Below are 16,249 nucleotides of genomic sequence, written 5' to 3' on the forward strand. Positions count from 1 at the left end.
GAAGTTTGGGGTTTAGCAAGAGACAGTGGACTAAATGATTTAAACTATTTACTTGCCTTTTTTTCACATAGTTTTGTTTTTTAAGGTTTCAGGGAATAGAACTGTGATACCTAATCTGTGTTAGAATTATAATTTTTATCAGATGTTTGTATATAACTGATTCATATACCCTATTGAATTTGATCCTCCTGACTGAAAAGTGGATTGGCTAGATAGATGTCCAGTTTATAGATAGGAATAGGAAGGCCTAGAGAGTTGAGTGAATTGTAAAGCGACATTGAAGAGCCAGCACTAAATGTGATCCTTAATCTGGGATTGACTTATTACGTGTGTTGATTCCTACTGAAGGTGATGGTTTTACAGTATTTACTAGATGCCTTTAAAGAACCAAAGTGCCTAACTAACAGATAGCTAGGGAATAGATGAGAGAAGGGGCAACATGAGAGATACTTTCATTACATGAGTTGAAGGAGAGCAGTGGTAATAAAACAGCTTTCATTTATTGAGCACTGTTCTAAGTGCCTGTGTGTATTCATGTATCATTCCATTTAATCCCTACAACAGTCCTATCAGATAAGTACTATTTTTTCCCCCATGTTGCAGGTGAGGAAATTGAGGGTTAAGTAAAGTTGCCCAAGATCACATAACTGGTGAGTGGCCAACTGGGGTAGGAATTCTGGCAGTTTGAATCCAGAGTATACTCAATAGCTGTACTAGGCTGCTTCCCTATATAGCAGTATGAGATTATGCCATGTTACACCTCCTTAGAATTTGAAGGAATAGTGTATACTATAGTGAATTCTAAAGTCTCCAGGTTGAGAGAATTTAGCAAACTAAATAATTTTGAATACTGGCAGTTGATTTATTAAATGGTAAGGTTCTACTCCCTGTGGGAGCAGTTTGTGCAAATAATGTCTATTTTTTATCTAAATGTTTCTTATATAAGAAAATGACATGTTTTGAGTTTATATATAACTGTAGATGAAGAGGAAGTAAGGTTAAATGATTGTCCCAAAATTAAGCCACTTTGGGTTGTTAAGGACATGCCTTTAAACAGGTATTTCCATTTATTTCCAATTGAATGAATATTTGGTTACATTCAAAGATGTAGTTTTTGCATTTATTCAAAACTTAATTTTTTGCATTCATTTATGTATTTGTTTATAAGGTAAGTTAGTGGTGTAGGGAATAGTTGTTTTAAAATACTGTGTGCTTAATGTTAATAGCCTCTGTAGAGTGTATTTGTGGAATTGACTTTAGCACGTTTAAAAGGAACAAGTATAAAGGCAAGAATCAAACTTTTTAGGTAATCAATTTGTAGCTACAGGTTGGCAGCAAGAGTGATTTTTAAAAATCAGCCAAATTCAAGAGTTAATATTTAGACAAAAAATAGGTTAGATTGTGTGATTTCTTTCCAGCAGGAAAAACTTCAGGAAATAATTATGAAGAAAAGAACTTTTGAGGTGCCCACATGAAGATGTACACTTTTGTTTTCATATCCTAATAAAATTGGGCTAATTTACATTTTGTATAACTAATTTGCTGTAGCACTGATAGGATTACTTTTATTACTGTACCTTTTTTTATAATTCAGATATCTAGAGTGATCAATGAATCATGCTTGTTTTTATCTAACATTAGACATTTTCTAAACTGGGATGCTAAGAATGACTGAGCGGATTCTGTGGTGCTCCCTAGTTTTTACTCATTTTTAATTTTCTTCAAATGGGTGATTCTTAGAATTTTCAAGAGATTCTTCTTGATTTAACTTTTATCATTAAAAGAAGAGAAATAGAAACATCACACAGATCGTTGGCCACTTTGAATAAAGCATATCAAGTTGTATATCTAAGTTACTTTTTAAAGGTGCCAAAGTGTCCATTAAATTTAGATGTTTAATATTTTAGGCAATTTAGCTTACATCTCACATATATGTCTTTCACCCATAACCATTCTTTCTCTGTCTCCTAACAACTGAAATGCTTAATTACAGCACTTAATATATTTGCCAAAGTAGCTTAAATGGAAATTTATGAAGCTCTACAAGGTTATTGTAATTTTATAGCGTGCTTCACAATAAGCTTAGTATGAGCTACCACTTTGTAGCTTTAAGAATGATCTGGCTTGTGGAATTTGTTGTGGCATTACTGTAGCAACTATGTTAAGAATTTGTCCCTGTAACCATTTTGAACCAACATCCTGTTTTCATTGAATTTAAGATGTCATCATTGATGAGACACTCCATTATATTAGGTGCCCTGCGTGAGAAAAAAACAAATGAGAAGTCTACGAATAAAGCTGGGATGCCAAAGGGCTATTCCCTCCGTGTGAAGCAAGAAGTAAATCTGCTATGGAAAAAAGGACAGCAAAGTAACTTGAATGTCTCAACTTTGTTTATTGGGCAAAAGGAGGGAAAAATCACTTCTGATCAGGATTTAAACCACACGCCAATTCTCTCATAAGCTTGCAGCCTATATTCCCATTATCAGTGTGGTGTTAAAACAAGTAAATAAATAACTTAGAAATTTTTAATGGTCTCAGGTTGATGGTGCTGCCGAGTGACTGGCTGAAGTCAACACAAATCCTCTGAAAGAATTCAACTTCAGTCAGACGGGTTGACACATGCATCTCCATATTAGGTGTATCCTAGAATTAATGAAAAATGGAAATCATAACATTTCCGCAAAATAGATTCCTCAGGCTTTGGGAAACAGGCCAAATTCTTGTAATAGCTTTTCATAAAAACATAGTATTTTGCATATTTATATTTTTGTTCTTTGGTTTCATGTTAATAACATCACAGTTTTGCTTTAGAATTATCTATTTACTTTTAGAATATTCGGTTGTACATAATTTAAGAATCTTGCCAATTTTCGTCAGGTTGAACAAGCTTAACTAGTTGCTACCCCTCAGAATTTACAGAGATACAGAGGGAGAATTTAGCTTTTTATTTGACATTAAATCTCATTATATAACCGATACCATGAGTTCTAGTCTAAAGGCAAAGTTTTGAGATGTTTTAAAGTTTGAAGTGTGGGAAGAAGAACAATTGAGAGAACTCTGTCAAATTCTGTTCTTTAATGATTTTCAAATATTGTTTGCTGTGTCATTGCCTGGTCTAGTAAACATTTGTTATATGTAAGCTCTTTTGTGCTTTGGTTTTGGATGGGCTTTGATCACTGTGTCTCTTATGAAGTAGAGTACTTTAATTTGAAATTACGTTTATTTGTACAGTCATTTGTACTGCTATCGTGTGGAAATGCTGTGTTGCATGATGGAGATTTTTCCCCCTTTTTAAATGTCTTTAATTCTTTTTTTAAGATTTAGCACAGAATTCTTCTAATTTACATGTTTAGTTTTAAATACATCATTCCAGAAAGTTTGAAAGTAGAATGAAAAATAAATAACCCATATTCCATCTCCCTAATTATCATTTTTGGTATATTTTATTCCAAATTTTATTGTGTGTACATCTCTGTTTAAAAATTTTAATCGTAGTGTACACACAATTTTGATTGTGACTTTTTTCTCTTAACATGGAGTCAGAAGCATTTTTCATGTTGCCACAAAGTCTTTGTAGTCATAGTTTTGATATTTGCTTAATGTGGAATTTCTTTTTCTTTTCTTTTAATTGGAATATAGTTGATCTACAATATTATGTTAGTTTCAGGTGTACAGCAAAGTGATTCAGTTATACATATATATGTATGTATCTATATTCTTTTTTTGGATTCTTTCTCATAGTTTATTACAAGATACTGAATATAGTTCCCTGTGCTATACAGTAAATCCTTATTGTTTATCTATTTTATGTATGGTGGAGTGCATCTCTTAATCCCATACTGCCAGTTTATCCTTCCCCCCACAGTTTTTAATTCTTATGAGAAAATACTTTGATTCATTTTTCTCTTAAGTTTTCAAATTTCAGGTTCTCCATTTAGATTAGAAGTCTAGTTTTTGGACATGTTATTAGCTTTTGATTTTACATGCAGACCATTTTAATAGCAGGCCATTTCTCTCTGTGGCCCACCGTGCTTCCCCCCATAATTACTTAGTTCTTAAAAGAATTCAAACATATTTGCTATTAGCCTAAAGCAGAATTAATTGTGAGGGTATATCTGTTGAGGGGAGAAGGGGAAAAAGCCTAGTTCTCAATCTGTTAGTTTGAGTTGTAGATGCTTGTCACTGCTTTGTTTTCAAATTCTGCACTTTTATTTTTGTCAACTATTATTTGACCTGTATTTCAGGTTCTAGTCACATTTCTAGTCAAGTTCTTGTTTAGTGATGTTTAAACAGTTTATTGAATATTTTGTGGAACAAAAAGGCTTTTTTGGTTTTTTCATCCATTAGTACCATGCTACTTCATTTTAATGATAATTTAGCCTGGTTTTGCTTCATGAGTTGACTTTCAAAAGTAATAAACGTCAGTGTTAAAGTGTTTTCTACCTTAAGTAGGCTTTATATATTCCTGTTGACCAATATGCTTATTTCTTTTTTGTTGTTCCTATTTCTCAGATTGTTCATTTAATTTAAAACTGTTGAATAACTGGTTACCTTGTTCCAGGACCTATGATTGTTTTGTATAATTTTATCTCCCTTCATGTTTTCCTTACATTCGTTCATATTAAGATTAAAGTTATGATGTGAGATTATACTAATATATGTGAACATTGCGTCAGAATCCTTTGGAAATTTATGTTAATCTTCATGATTTTTATTCATACTAAGTAGTGAAGATTGATTCATAGATTTGGATAACAGTTATTGGTAGATGAGTTTAAGCCCCCAAACTAATATATTCTTTCCCCAGATATGCATGTGTGTATGTGCTTTATTAAGTTTTTCTTTATAAGAGACAGCATAGATGACTTGAGTTAGAAAAATCTGTTTTTTATGTATTTGTTTAAAGTCACTGAATTATAAGCACCTTTGAGCTAGAAGTTTTAAAAAGACCAGATGGCTATAAAAATTATTTAATCAGATATTAAAAATCAAAGGTGAGAAACACTGAAAAATTTTTTTTGCCTTGCTCCAAAGAAGAGAAAAACATGGGTGATGAGTTAAAATTAAAAGGAAATTAATATTCTTAAATTTTAAGTTACAAATAACATACCATAGTCTAAACTTTTAAATGTATTAAAATAATTATGACAATACATATAAATAATGACATAAGTATTAAAATAGGTCATTAAAAAAATACTTCATTCATTCAACAAGCACTTACTAAGCATACTATTCATGTAGTGTAGTATTCACTGGGTTTTAATCCTAAGTTGTACATATTAGTTTTAATAACCAGATAGATTCTTAAAATCCTATTAGGTGCTTTGGTCTTATATAGTAATCTTTTTTTACTTTTGTTCTAGATGCCTGGAATGATGTCTTCAGTAATGCCTGGAATGATGATGTCTCACATGTCTCAGGCTTCCATGCAGCCTGCCTTACCGGTAATCTTGTGAAAGTAACTATTTTCTGTGATGTTTTGATTTCTTTTGTCTATGAGATAACATACGTATTTTGTAGGCAATCATGTTAGCTTTTTAAGTGCCTCCTAAGTACTACACGATGGGAATTACATGGACTTTTATTTTTAGTTTCTTGAATCCAGGCATTTACATTTTTTCCTATATTTATATTATAATTGTTGTACATCCTTAGTTACTAAGTTAATTCTACATTAAACAAGTCTAGAATTCTAAAAAGCATAATTCCTTAGCCAGAGCACTTTATTGTTCTTGTAGCGTTCTAATCTGAAAGAGCAGACGTTTGCTTTACCATATACTAATTAAAAATTGATAGGATGTGATTTAATACTAGATCCTAAATTTAGAAATCAGAAGATTTCATTTGAAATCCACATTTCATGAGACTTCAGCTGTGGCACATTACTTAGAAAATCTTTGAATACTCTTATCACCGTTATTGGGTGGTATAGCAATATAGAAATCATTATGATATTCAAGTTAGCATGACTTATTTATTAGTTATAATGAACAGATGTGGCATACTCCACTGGGGTAGGCTTTCAGTGTCGTATCCAAAACCCCTAGGGCCAGATACATTTCAATTTTTTTTTTATATTATAAAGTAATACATTGCATATAGTATATAATAATTATGTAAAAATTTCCCACGGGATCTTGGGCCGTGCACTTTAATTTCTAACACAATATTTCTAAAGCAGAACTTAAAGATACTCATTCTGATGTGGGATAAATAAGACTGTAAACAGTTCATATCATTCAGGATAGGTTTTGCCACTGATGAGTTTTGGTGCCAAACTAAAAAAAAAAAAAAAAAACTTGTTTTTCACAGCTTTTTGGATCTTAGAATTGTGGGTAAAGGGTTGTGGATCTTTATATAACCGATAATTATATAAATAAAACACTTAAGATTAAAGTGCTTCAGTAGTCCCAGATTACTGCAATTTTTTTTTTTTTTTTTTTTTTTAACAATTTATAGCAAGCTCAGGGAACTGAGATCACTAAAACTTAACCAAGAATCTTTGAGTCAGTGGCTAGAGAATTGATACATAGAGGGGACTGATTATGCTTTATGAGAATCGTATATAAAATACAGTTTAAGCAAGGTGAATGTTACTAATTTCATTTTTATTCTTACAGCCAGGAGTAAATAATATGGATGTAGCAGCAGGTATGTATACCATTTATGGTGATATATATTAGACTTAATTTGGACAGTAGCAACCGTGTTACAGTGAGGAATAAAACAGTGTCTCTTGGGCACTATAATCAGCTCCTGATTCTTTTTTTTTTTTTAAGCAATGGAAAATGGAAATCCATAAGAAATTATCACAATTTTAGATATTGGAATTCTGAGACCAGATTTGATCTTCAGATATACTTTGGCCCACGGGATGTTTTTAAATTTTATAATTAGTTGCTGACATTTAAAGTCTGCAGGCTTACATAAAGATTGAATTTATCATTCTATACAAAAATTTAATTTATCTTGAGAAGTTGGATGATCTGAACTTTTATTATTTACAGTGGTCTTTCTCAACACAGTAGATACTCAGAGAATATTTGAATGGAAAATTCTGGTTGAGTCCATATTTGCACTCAGCAAACATTGTGGAATGGGTAGCAACTCCATACTTCAGATATCGAGCATGTGCTCTCAGACTTCTGGACTACTTCACTCATTTTTCTGATACCTGCTTGATCCTTATAGTCATTGCAGTTTGTAAGCCCTGTGATAATATATTTTTTTCAGCTAGTTACCAATAAGTGTTTATTATGACTAGTGTGACTTTAACATATAATAATGCTTCAATTATACATGAGTAAGTAATGTTCCATGTAATTTAGTATTCCAGATGGTGAACTTTGTCCCATGATTATGCCAAAACTTTTTTTTTTGAACATTATAGGTCGAAATATGTTTAAAATGCACTGTGTGCTTTCCTGGAGGTTTATATGGGCCATAACTGATCTTTTTAAGATGTTTCACAGATTTCATTCTTTAAGCTGTAATGATGTTCTGATATATCAATACCTCTGATATATCAATACCTTAGAATAGTATTTTAGCCTATTTAGATATCTAGAGGTGGTTACTATTACCCTAAATAATCCTGGAAAATTAAAGTTTTTTTTTTAGTTACTTTTAAATGCTTTGACTCTATTATTGATGTTCCATACTAGCTTTTTTTTTATTGCTCTCTGTATATATGTACTTAGTTGTTTCCTTTTTACAGTCTCTTGTTTTTTTTACATATAGTTTTAAGCTACTAGTTTCCTAAATTAAAGATTATTCATATGAACTTTGTGACTAATAGGGATTTCTCCTTATGTCTTAAGATGGCTTTGATAGTTTAGGACAGTACCATCTAATAGAACTTTCTGTAAGTGTAGAAATGTTCTGTAATCTGTAGTGTTGTATACAGTAAACACAGCCACATGTAATTATTGAGTACTTGAAATGTGGCTAGTGCAAAGGAGGAACTGAATTTTAAAATTTTATTTAATCTTAATTAATTTAAATGTTAGTTTAAACAGGCATATATGGTGGCTAAAGGATTCTGTATTGTACAGCATGTGTTTGGAACCTAGATAATTAAACTTGTCAGAAATCTAAAGCATAGAATCAGAGTTCTGACACATTACTGTACTTCAGCAGTATAGCAGAGAAACAGGAATTAGTTAAGATAAACACCTATTTAGCAAGAAAAGGAGAAACAAAAGGCAAGGGTGTGAATACTGCTCAAACAGCTCCCAAGTGAGTTTGCACATTGAAAGTTCAAAGTGCCAACTTAATTCTGAAAGTGCTTTGCACTATCGATGTTTTTCTTGTGGGAAAGAGAACAAGTACATAGGTGATATGGGACAGTCTTAGGATATTTAGTCTGATGGGATGAGGAGGAAAAAATAGTATGAATAAATATTTTAACACTGTTAACCTAAGGAGAGCATAATTTATCACATTGTAATATTGTTCCAAAAAATTTTTTTTTAGGTACAACAGCCGGTGCAGTAAGTACCTTTGGAATATATTTATTTCATTATACTTCTTTAGCCTACTACGTTGATGCTTATTTCTGTTTTGAAGATTATCTACTAAGTTGAACCCTTTTCCTTTATCTTCTGTGCCAAAGGTTGAAAATTTGTTTGAATAATTTATTTTAAAATCTGATTTTTGTGAGACTTAATCAGAGATATGGGAATCACCAAGGCTTTTTTGTTGTTTTTTTTTTTAATTCCTTAAAGCTCAGTGAAGAGTTTATGTGTGTAATCTCATTTCATCAAAACAGTAGTCCTGAGAGGTAGCTGTTATTCTCATATGGTTGAGAAAATGCAGAAATCTGTGAATGAATTTTAAGTATGTTAGTATTTTAAATTTGGGGTGAAAGACTTTTAATTGTGACCTGTATTTAAATATTTTAAACTTTTATCTTTTGCTTTAAAATTGAATAGTTATAAAATACCCATTTGGTATTCTTCCATTGTAAGTGTCTTTTTTTGTTTTTGACTAATAATAGCTTCATGTTTTTCCTGCTTACTTAAATAATATGGGCTCACTGGGAGGAAAATGAAGCAGACTTAAGTTAAAAAGAAGAAAGTAAATCACCCTAAGTTTTTCTACCATGAGGGAACCACCATGATTAATATTTTGGTTGTGTCAGTTGTCCGTCAAACTATTTTTTTTCCTCACTTAATTGAAACATCTTTTTGTCATATGTTAAATTCTCACATATTCTGACATCCATTTCTGGGTTTTCTTTTCCACTCTATTTCTAATTCAATATTACACCATTTTCTGATTAGAGTAGATTTAATATTTAATAAGACAAGTCTTTCATGGTTTCTCTTTTCATTATGTCCTTTGCTGTTTTCAGATATTAGCATATGAATTTCCCTGTCCCCCACCAAAAGCAGTCTTTAAATACACACACAGAGACATGCTCAAAAGGCAAAAATTGTGTTTTTATCTGGGATTAATTTAATTCTTTCCATTTTAAGAGAACTGACATATTCATACTTTTCAATTAAACTTTCCCATCCAAAAATATTGTGTATTTATTTGAAAACTTGCTGTTGTTTTATTCTTTTTTGATTTCAGGTACACAAATTTCAGTTACTTGTGCTTTTCAGGCTATGGTCATTATTGTTGATCCATGGCGGTTCCCTCATATTTTTTCCCTCTATTCTTCCCTTTATTCTTTTTCCCTTTACTCCAGTCCACCCTCCCCAGTAGGTGCTTACTTGGATATATGTCCTAAGACACGTATATTGGGAAAAGCTTATGAAAATTTTTTGTGTAGCTTTTTTGTGTGTTTTTTCTTTTTTCTTGATCTTCATCCTTATTTTATAATTGACATACAGTATTATATTAGTATCAGGTGTATAATGCAATGGTTCAGTATTTGTATACATTACAAAATGCTTACCAAAAATAAGTAGTTAACCCATCACCACACATAGTAACAAAATTTTTTGTGTGTGTGTGTGTGTGAGGAGGACTTTACTCTTCAAAGATATAATACAGTATTACTAACTATAGTCACCGTGGTGTACATTTTATCCCTCATGACCTACTTATTTTATAGCTAAAAGTTTGTAGATTTTGACCCTCTTCACCCATTTCTCCCACACCCCCAAACCATCCTCCCCTATGGCAATCATCAGTCTGTTCTCTGTTTCTATGAACTTGGTTTTTTTGTTTCGTTTTTCAGAATCTACATGTGAGATCATACAATACTTGTCTTTCTCTCTCTGGCTTATTTCACTTAGTATAATGCCTTCAAGGTCCATCCATGCTGTTGTAAATGGCAAGATTTCATTCATTCTTTTTTTTATGGCTGAATAGTTTTCCTTGTGTGTATGTGCATTTTATATATATCTTTATCCATTCATCCATGTATACTTAGGTTATTTCCATATCTTAGCTATTAAAAATGATGCTTCAGGGCTTCCCTGGTGGTGTAGTGATTGAGTGTCTGCCTGCCAATGCAGGGGACACGGGTTCGTGCCCTGGTCTGGGAAGATCGCACGTGCCGCGGAGCGGCTAGGCCCGTGAGCCATGGCCATTGAGCCTGCGCGTCCAGAGCCTGTGCTCCGCAACGGGAGAGGCCACAACAGTGAGAGGCCCACATACCGCAAAAAAAAAAAAAAAAAAAAGATGTTTCAATGAACTTTTTATAGGAACTTCCATACTGTTCCATAGTGGCTATACAATTTACATTCCCACCAACAGTGTAGGAGGGTTCCAGTTTCTACACATCCTTGCCAACGTTTGTTATTTCTTGGTTTTTTGATAATGGCCATCCTGACGAGTGTGAGGTGAAATCTCATTATGGTTTTGACTTACGTTTCTCTGATGCTTAGTGATGTTGAGTATCTTTTTATATACCTGTTGGGCATTTGTATGTCTTTTTTGCCCATTCTTTAATTGGATTATTTGTGGTATTTTGCTGTTGATTTGTAGGAGTTTCTTATATATTGTGGATATTAACCCCTTATTATGGTTTGCAAATATTTTCTTCCATTCCAGAGGTTATATTTTCACTCCGTTTACTGTGTGGAAGCTTTTCAGTTTGATGTAGTCCCACTTGCTTTCTATTCCTAAACATGAGGAACTAGTTCAGAATTACTTTAACTTCCTTTTAGACTCCCTTACAATGAGTGGTGGTTTAAGGATAGCAAAACATGGTTCTAACCAGAACTCTAATGAACATTCTATGTAATTCAGGCTATGAATATGTACCTGGCAAGAGAAATTCCTGTGTATTTAATCTGTGGTCAAGCAGATCCAAGAGAGTCACTTCCCTAGGTTTCCTCTGCTGTCCTCGCAATTCTTTTTGCCTTCTGGAGTCAAAAATTCAGGTATTAGTTGCCTTGACATTTGTTAGAAGAAATTGACTGTTTGGATCTTTCTAGTCAGTCATTCTGACAGGCTTTCTAAACAGAAATAGCTTTTTCTGCATAGCACCTGGTGCCAGTGCTGTGCAGGTTGAGGTGCTCACTACAGGCCTATCGCAGTTATTGGTTCAGTTCCAGACCACTGCAGTAAAGTGAATGTCAGTCACAAATTTTTTGGTTTCCCAGTGCATATTAAAGTTATGTTTACACTACACTGTAGGCTATTAAGTGTGCAATAGCAATATGTCTAAAAAAGCAATGTATATACCTTAATTTAAAAATACTTTATTGTGAGAAAATGCTAACCAATCATCTAAGCCTTTAGCAAGTCATAATCTAAAGATTACTGATCACAGATCACTGTAACAAATATGATAATGAAACATTTGAAATATTGTAACAGTAACCAAAATGTAGCACAGAGACACAAAGTGAGCAAATGCTGTTGGAAAAGTGGTGCTAATAGACTTGCTCCACAGAGTGTTTCCACAAACATTCAATTTTTTAAAAAGGCAATAATCTGCGGAACACAATAAAGCTAAGTGCAATAATACCATGTAAATGTGTAAAGTTGCCAGATTACAGCAAGTTCAAGTTTTTCTTTTTGGAGATTTCTGGAATTTTTAAAATATTTTCAATCTATGGTTGGTTGAATTCACTGATGTGGAGGGCCAACTGCTGTAGTTCAGTCTTCTTTTAAGTCTGTTTTATGATAGAGTTTTAAATATTCTCCATTAAATACTGTGCATTCTTCATTCTGTTAGATTACAGATACTGTATAAGATTTGGAGCCATTTTGAATTTGTTGTGCTTTATGTTATCATTTTTCTATGTGCTTATCCAGCAGGCTTGCTGAACTCTTGTTGCTTAGTGAGTTTTCTGTGTAATACCACTACCCTCAAATGACCGTTTTGGCACCTTCTCTTCTGGTCCTCATATTTGTGTCTACTATTATTGTTTCAGGCAGAACCTCTAGTGCTATGGTGAGTGGTAGCAGTGATAAACTGGCATCTTGTCTTCTTTCCTCTCCTAAAGGGAATAAGTTTAAAATTTCTCCATTAAATATGATGTTTACTATAGTTTTTTGGTATGCAGTCTATGTTAAGTTGAAGTTTTCTTCTATTCCTGGTTTGCTGATAGTGTTCAATATGTACTTATTTTTTAAATTCTTCAGTGTTTTTTTCCATGTCAACTAAGATCATATGATATTTCTTTTCTACTCTGTTAATGTGAAAGTACATGGGTAAGTTTTATGACATTGCCATCTTTACATCACGAACATGAACCCTAGTTATTCATTATGTGTATTTAGTGGTATGTATATGTGCATACACATGTGTTTAATTTCTTCTGAATTTAGTTTGCTAGTATCTTTTTTAGGTTGCTTGTTTCTGGAGAATAATCTCTCTTTTCTGGTCCTTAGAACAACTTAATAAGTAACTTATTTCTTAATGCTTGATAGAACACAACTAAAAACTGACTGGACCTAACACTTTTTTTTAAATTAAAGTATAGTTTCTGTATAATAATATATGTTACAGGTGTGCAATATAGTGATTTACAATTTTTAAAATTTATACTCCATTTAGTTATTGTAAAATATTGGCTGTAGTCCCCATGTTGTACAATATATCTTTGTAGTTTATTTTATACAAAACACTTTGTACCACTTAATCCCCTACACCTGTATTGACCCTCACCCCTTCCCTCTCCCCACTGGTAACCACCAGTTTGTTCTCTGTATCTGTGAGTCTGCTTCTTCTTTGTTATATTCACTAGTTGTATTTTTTAGAGTCCACGTGTAAGTGATATCATACAGTATTTGTCTTTCTCTGTGTGACATATTTCACTTAGCATAATGCCCTTAAAGTCCATCCATGTTGCTGCAAATGGCAAAATTTCATTCTTTTTTATGGCTGAGTAGTATTCCATTGTGTGTGTGTATATCACACCTTCGTTTTCCATTCGTTTGTTGATAGACATTTAGGTTCCTTCCTTATCTTGGCAATTGTTAATAATGCTGCTGTGAACGTAGGGGTGCATGTATTTTTTCAAACTAGTGTTTTTATTTTCTTTGGATATACACCCAGGAGTGGAATTGCTGTGTCATATGGTAGTTCTGTTTTTATTTTTTTGAGAAACCTCCATACTGGTTTCCACAGTGGCTGTACCAGTTTACATTCCCACCAACATTTACGAGGGTTCCCTTTTCTCCACGTTCTTGCCAACATTTGTTATTTGCATTCTTTTTGATGATAGCCATCTGACGTGTGAGATGATATCTCATTATGATTTTGATTTGCATTTCCCTGATGATTGATTACTGATGTTGAACATCTCTTTTCATGTGCCTGTTGGCCATCTGCATTTCCTCTTTGGAAAAATGTCTATTCGAGTCTTCTGCCCAATTTTTATTGGGTTGTTTTCTGTTGTTGTTTTGTTTTTTTGTTCATTTTTTTGTTTTTTGATGTTGAGTTGTATGAGCTGTTTATATTTTGGATATTAACCCCTCATTGGTCATATCATTTGCAAATATTTTCTTCTATTCAGTAGATTGTCTTTTCGATTTGTGAATGGTTTCCTTTGCTGTGCAAAAGCTTTTAAAGTTTAGTTTGGCTCTAATAGTTTTTGAGGATAATGGTTTTGCATTACCATTTCAATTTCCTTAGTGGTTATTGGGCTATTCCAGTTTTCAATTGCTTCTAATAATTTCATGTTTTTTCCAGATTTTTATCTATGTTATTGAGGTTTAATAATTGTTTAGCATAGAGTTAGAAATCATGATTGCTATCATTGTCCGTTTTTTGGGTTTTTTTGAAGAGGGGAGAGGGTAACTATTCAATTTCTGTTGTCATCTTTACTTCCTTCTTGATTACTTACTCTCTCAGTCTTTTTCTAGCATCTTGAGTCCTTTTAATTTTAATTTGAGTCCTTAGCTCACTGGTTTTCAGACATCCTTAACTGTGCTGCTTAAGTTTTTTTTTTTTTTTTTTAATAAACTTATTTATGTGTGTATGTACGTATGGCTCTGTTGGGTCTTTGTTACTGCGTGCAGGCTTTCTCTAGTTGCAGCGAGCGGGGGGCTCCTCTTCGTTGCGGTGCGTGGGCTTCTCATTGCAGTGGCTTATCTTGCTGAGGAGCATAGGCTCTAGGCGCACGGGCTTCAGTAGTTGTGGCACGCAGGCTTAGTAGTTGTGGCACACGGGCTTAGTTGCTCCGTGGCATGTGAGATCTTCTCGGACTAGGGATCAAACCTGTGTCCCCTGCTTTGCTAGGTGGATTCTTAACCACTGCTCCACCAGGGAAGTCCTGGCAGGCAGATTCTTAACCATGGCGCCTCCAGGGAAGTCCCTTAAGTTTTGACATAAAGAATTTTTGTTGTTATTCAGCTCTCAATATCTTGTTTTCTTTTTTCCTCATTTGATTTCTTTTTTTATTAGGTATTAAGTGGTTGGTTTTTTTGGTTTCCAGATGTCAGATTTTTTTTTTTCCAAATTGACTTTTTTTTTTTTCCTAGAGAAATTTTAGATTGAGTGCAAAGTAGAGAGTTCCCAAATACCCCCTATCCCTCATACATACAGCCTTCCCTTCTATCAACATCTCTCCCCAGAGTGGTATGTTTACTACAGTTGATGACCATACATTGACACATCATTATCACCCAAAGTCCAGTTTGCATTAGGTTTCACTCTTGGTGTTATGCATTCTATGAGTTTGACAAATGTTTGGTGACGTGTATCCCTCATGATAGTGTCATACAGAATAGTTTCGCTGCACTAAAAGTCCTCTGTGCTCTGTCTCTTCATCCCTCTCCCCATCTCCCCCCACAACCCCTGCAGCCACTGGTCTTTTTACTGTCTCCACAGTTTTACCTTTTCCTGATGTCATATAGTTAGAATCTGAAAGGGTATGTGACCCTTTCAGATTGGCTTCATTCACTTAATTTTCCTCCATTTCTTTTCTTTGATAGCTCATTTCTTTTTAGCACTGAATAACAAAATAATTATAATAGAGGTGAATAATATTTTGTTGTCTGGACATGCCACATTTTGCTTATCCATTCAGTTACTAAAAGACATTTTGGTTGCTTCTAGGTTTTAGCAATTATGACTAAAGCTGCTAAAAACATACAGGTTTTTGTGTGGACTTAAGTTTTCAACACGCTTGGGTAAACATAAAGGAGCACGATTGCTTGATCATATAGTAATAGTATATATACTTTTGTAAGAAACTACCAAACTGTCTTCCAAAGTGGCTGTACCATTTTGACTTCCCACCAGCAATGAATGATAGTTCCTGTCGCTTCACATCCTCACTAACATTTGGTATTGTTGGTGTTCTAGATTTTTTTGGCGTTTTAATAGGTGTGTGGTGCATCTCATTTTAATTTGCAGCTCTGTAATAGTGTATGATGTTGAGCATCTTTTCATATGCTTACTTGTATCTATGTCTTTTTTTGTTGAGGTGCCCAGATTTTTTACTCTTTTTACAGATTTAATTTTATTTATTTTTGGCAGCGTTGGGTATTCGTTGCTGCGCGCAGGCTTTCTCTAGTTGTGTTGAGCGGGGGCTACTCTTCATTGCATTGTGCGGACCTCTCCTTGCAGTGGCTTCTCCTGTTGCGGAGCACCACCTCAAGGCCGCAGGCTTCAGTAGTTGTGGCTCACGGAGTCTAGAGCGCAGAGTCTAGAGTGCAGGCTCAGCAGTTGTGGTGCATGGGCCTAGTTGCTCTCTGGCATGTGGGATCCTCCCAGACCAGGGATTGAAGCTGAGTCCCCTGCACTGGCAGGCGGACCCTTATCCACTGCACCACCAGGGAAGTCCCTACTCATTTTTCTTAATAAGTTTAAAGAGTTTTTATATAT

At 33.8% G+C, this 16,249-nt stretch overlaps 1 protein-coding gene across 9 annotated transcripts in view; it reads left to right on the forward strand.

The window, feature by feature from the left end:
• Positions 1–16,249, forward strand: part of PRPF40A (pre-mRNA processing factor 40A) — a 54,468-nt gene that overhangs the window by 8,564 nt on the left and 29,655 nt on the right. For all 9 annotated transcript variants that reach the window (XM_027131235.1, XM_027131272.1, XM_027131245.1 and 6 more), the window contains exons 3-5: positions 5,370–5,450; positions 6,627–6,657; positions 8,482–8,498. In XM_027131235.1, coding sequence (XP_026987036.1) covers positions 5,370–5,450; positions 6,627–6,657; positions 8,482–8,498 — 129 coding nt within the window. The remainder of the gene's footprint in view (positions 1–5,369; positions 5,451–6,626; positions 6,658–8,481; positions 8,499–16,249) is intronic.

The sequence above is a fragment of the Aethalodelphis obliquidens genome, unplaced genomic scaffold, assembly GCF_003676395.1.
Source record: "Aethalodelphis obliquidens isolate GAN/ISIS:26980383/991018 unplaced genomic scaffold, ASM367639v1 scaffold2, whole genome shotgun sequence".
Lineage (NCBI taxonomy): Eukaryota > Metazoa > Chordata > Mammalia > Artiodactyla > Delphinidae > Aethalodelphis > Aethalodelphis obliquidens.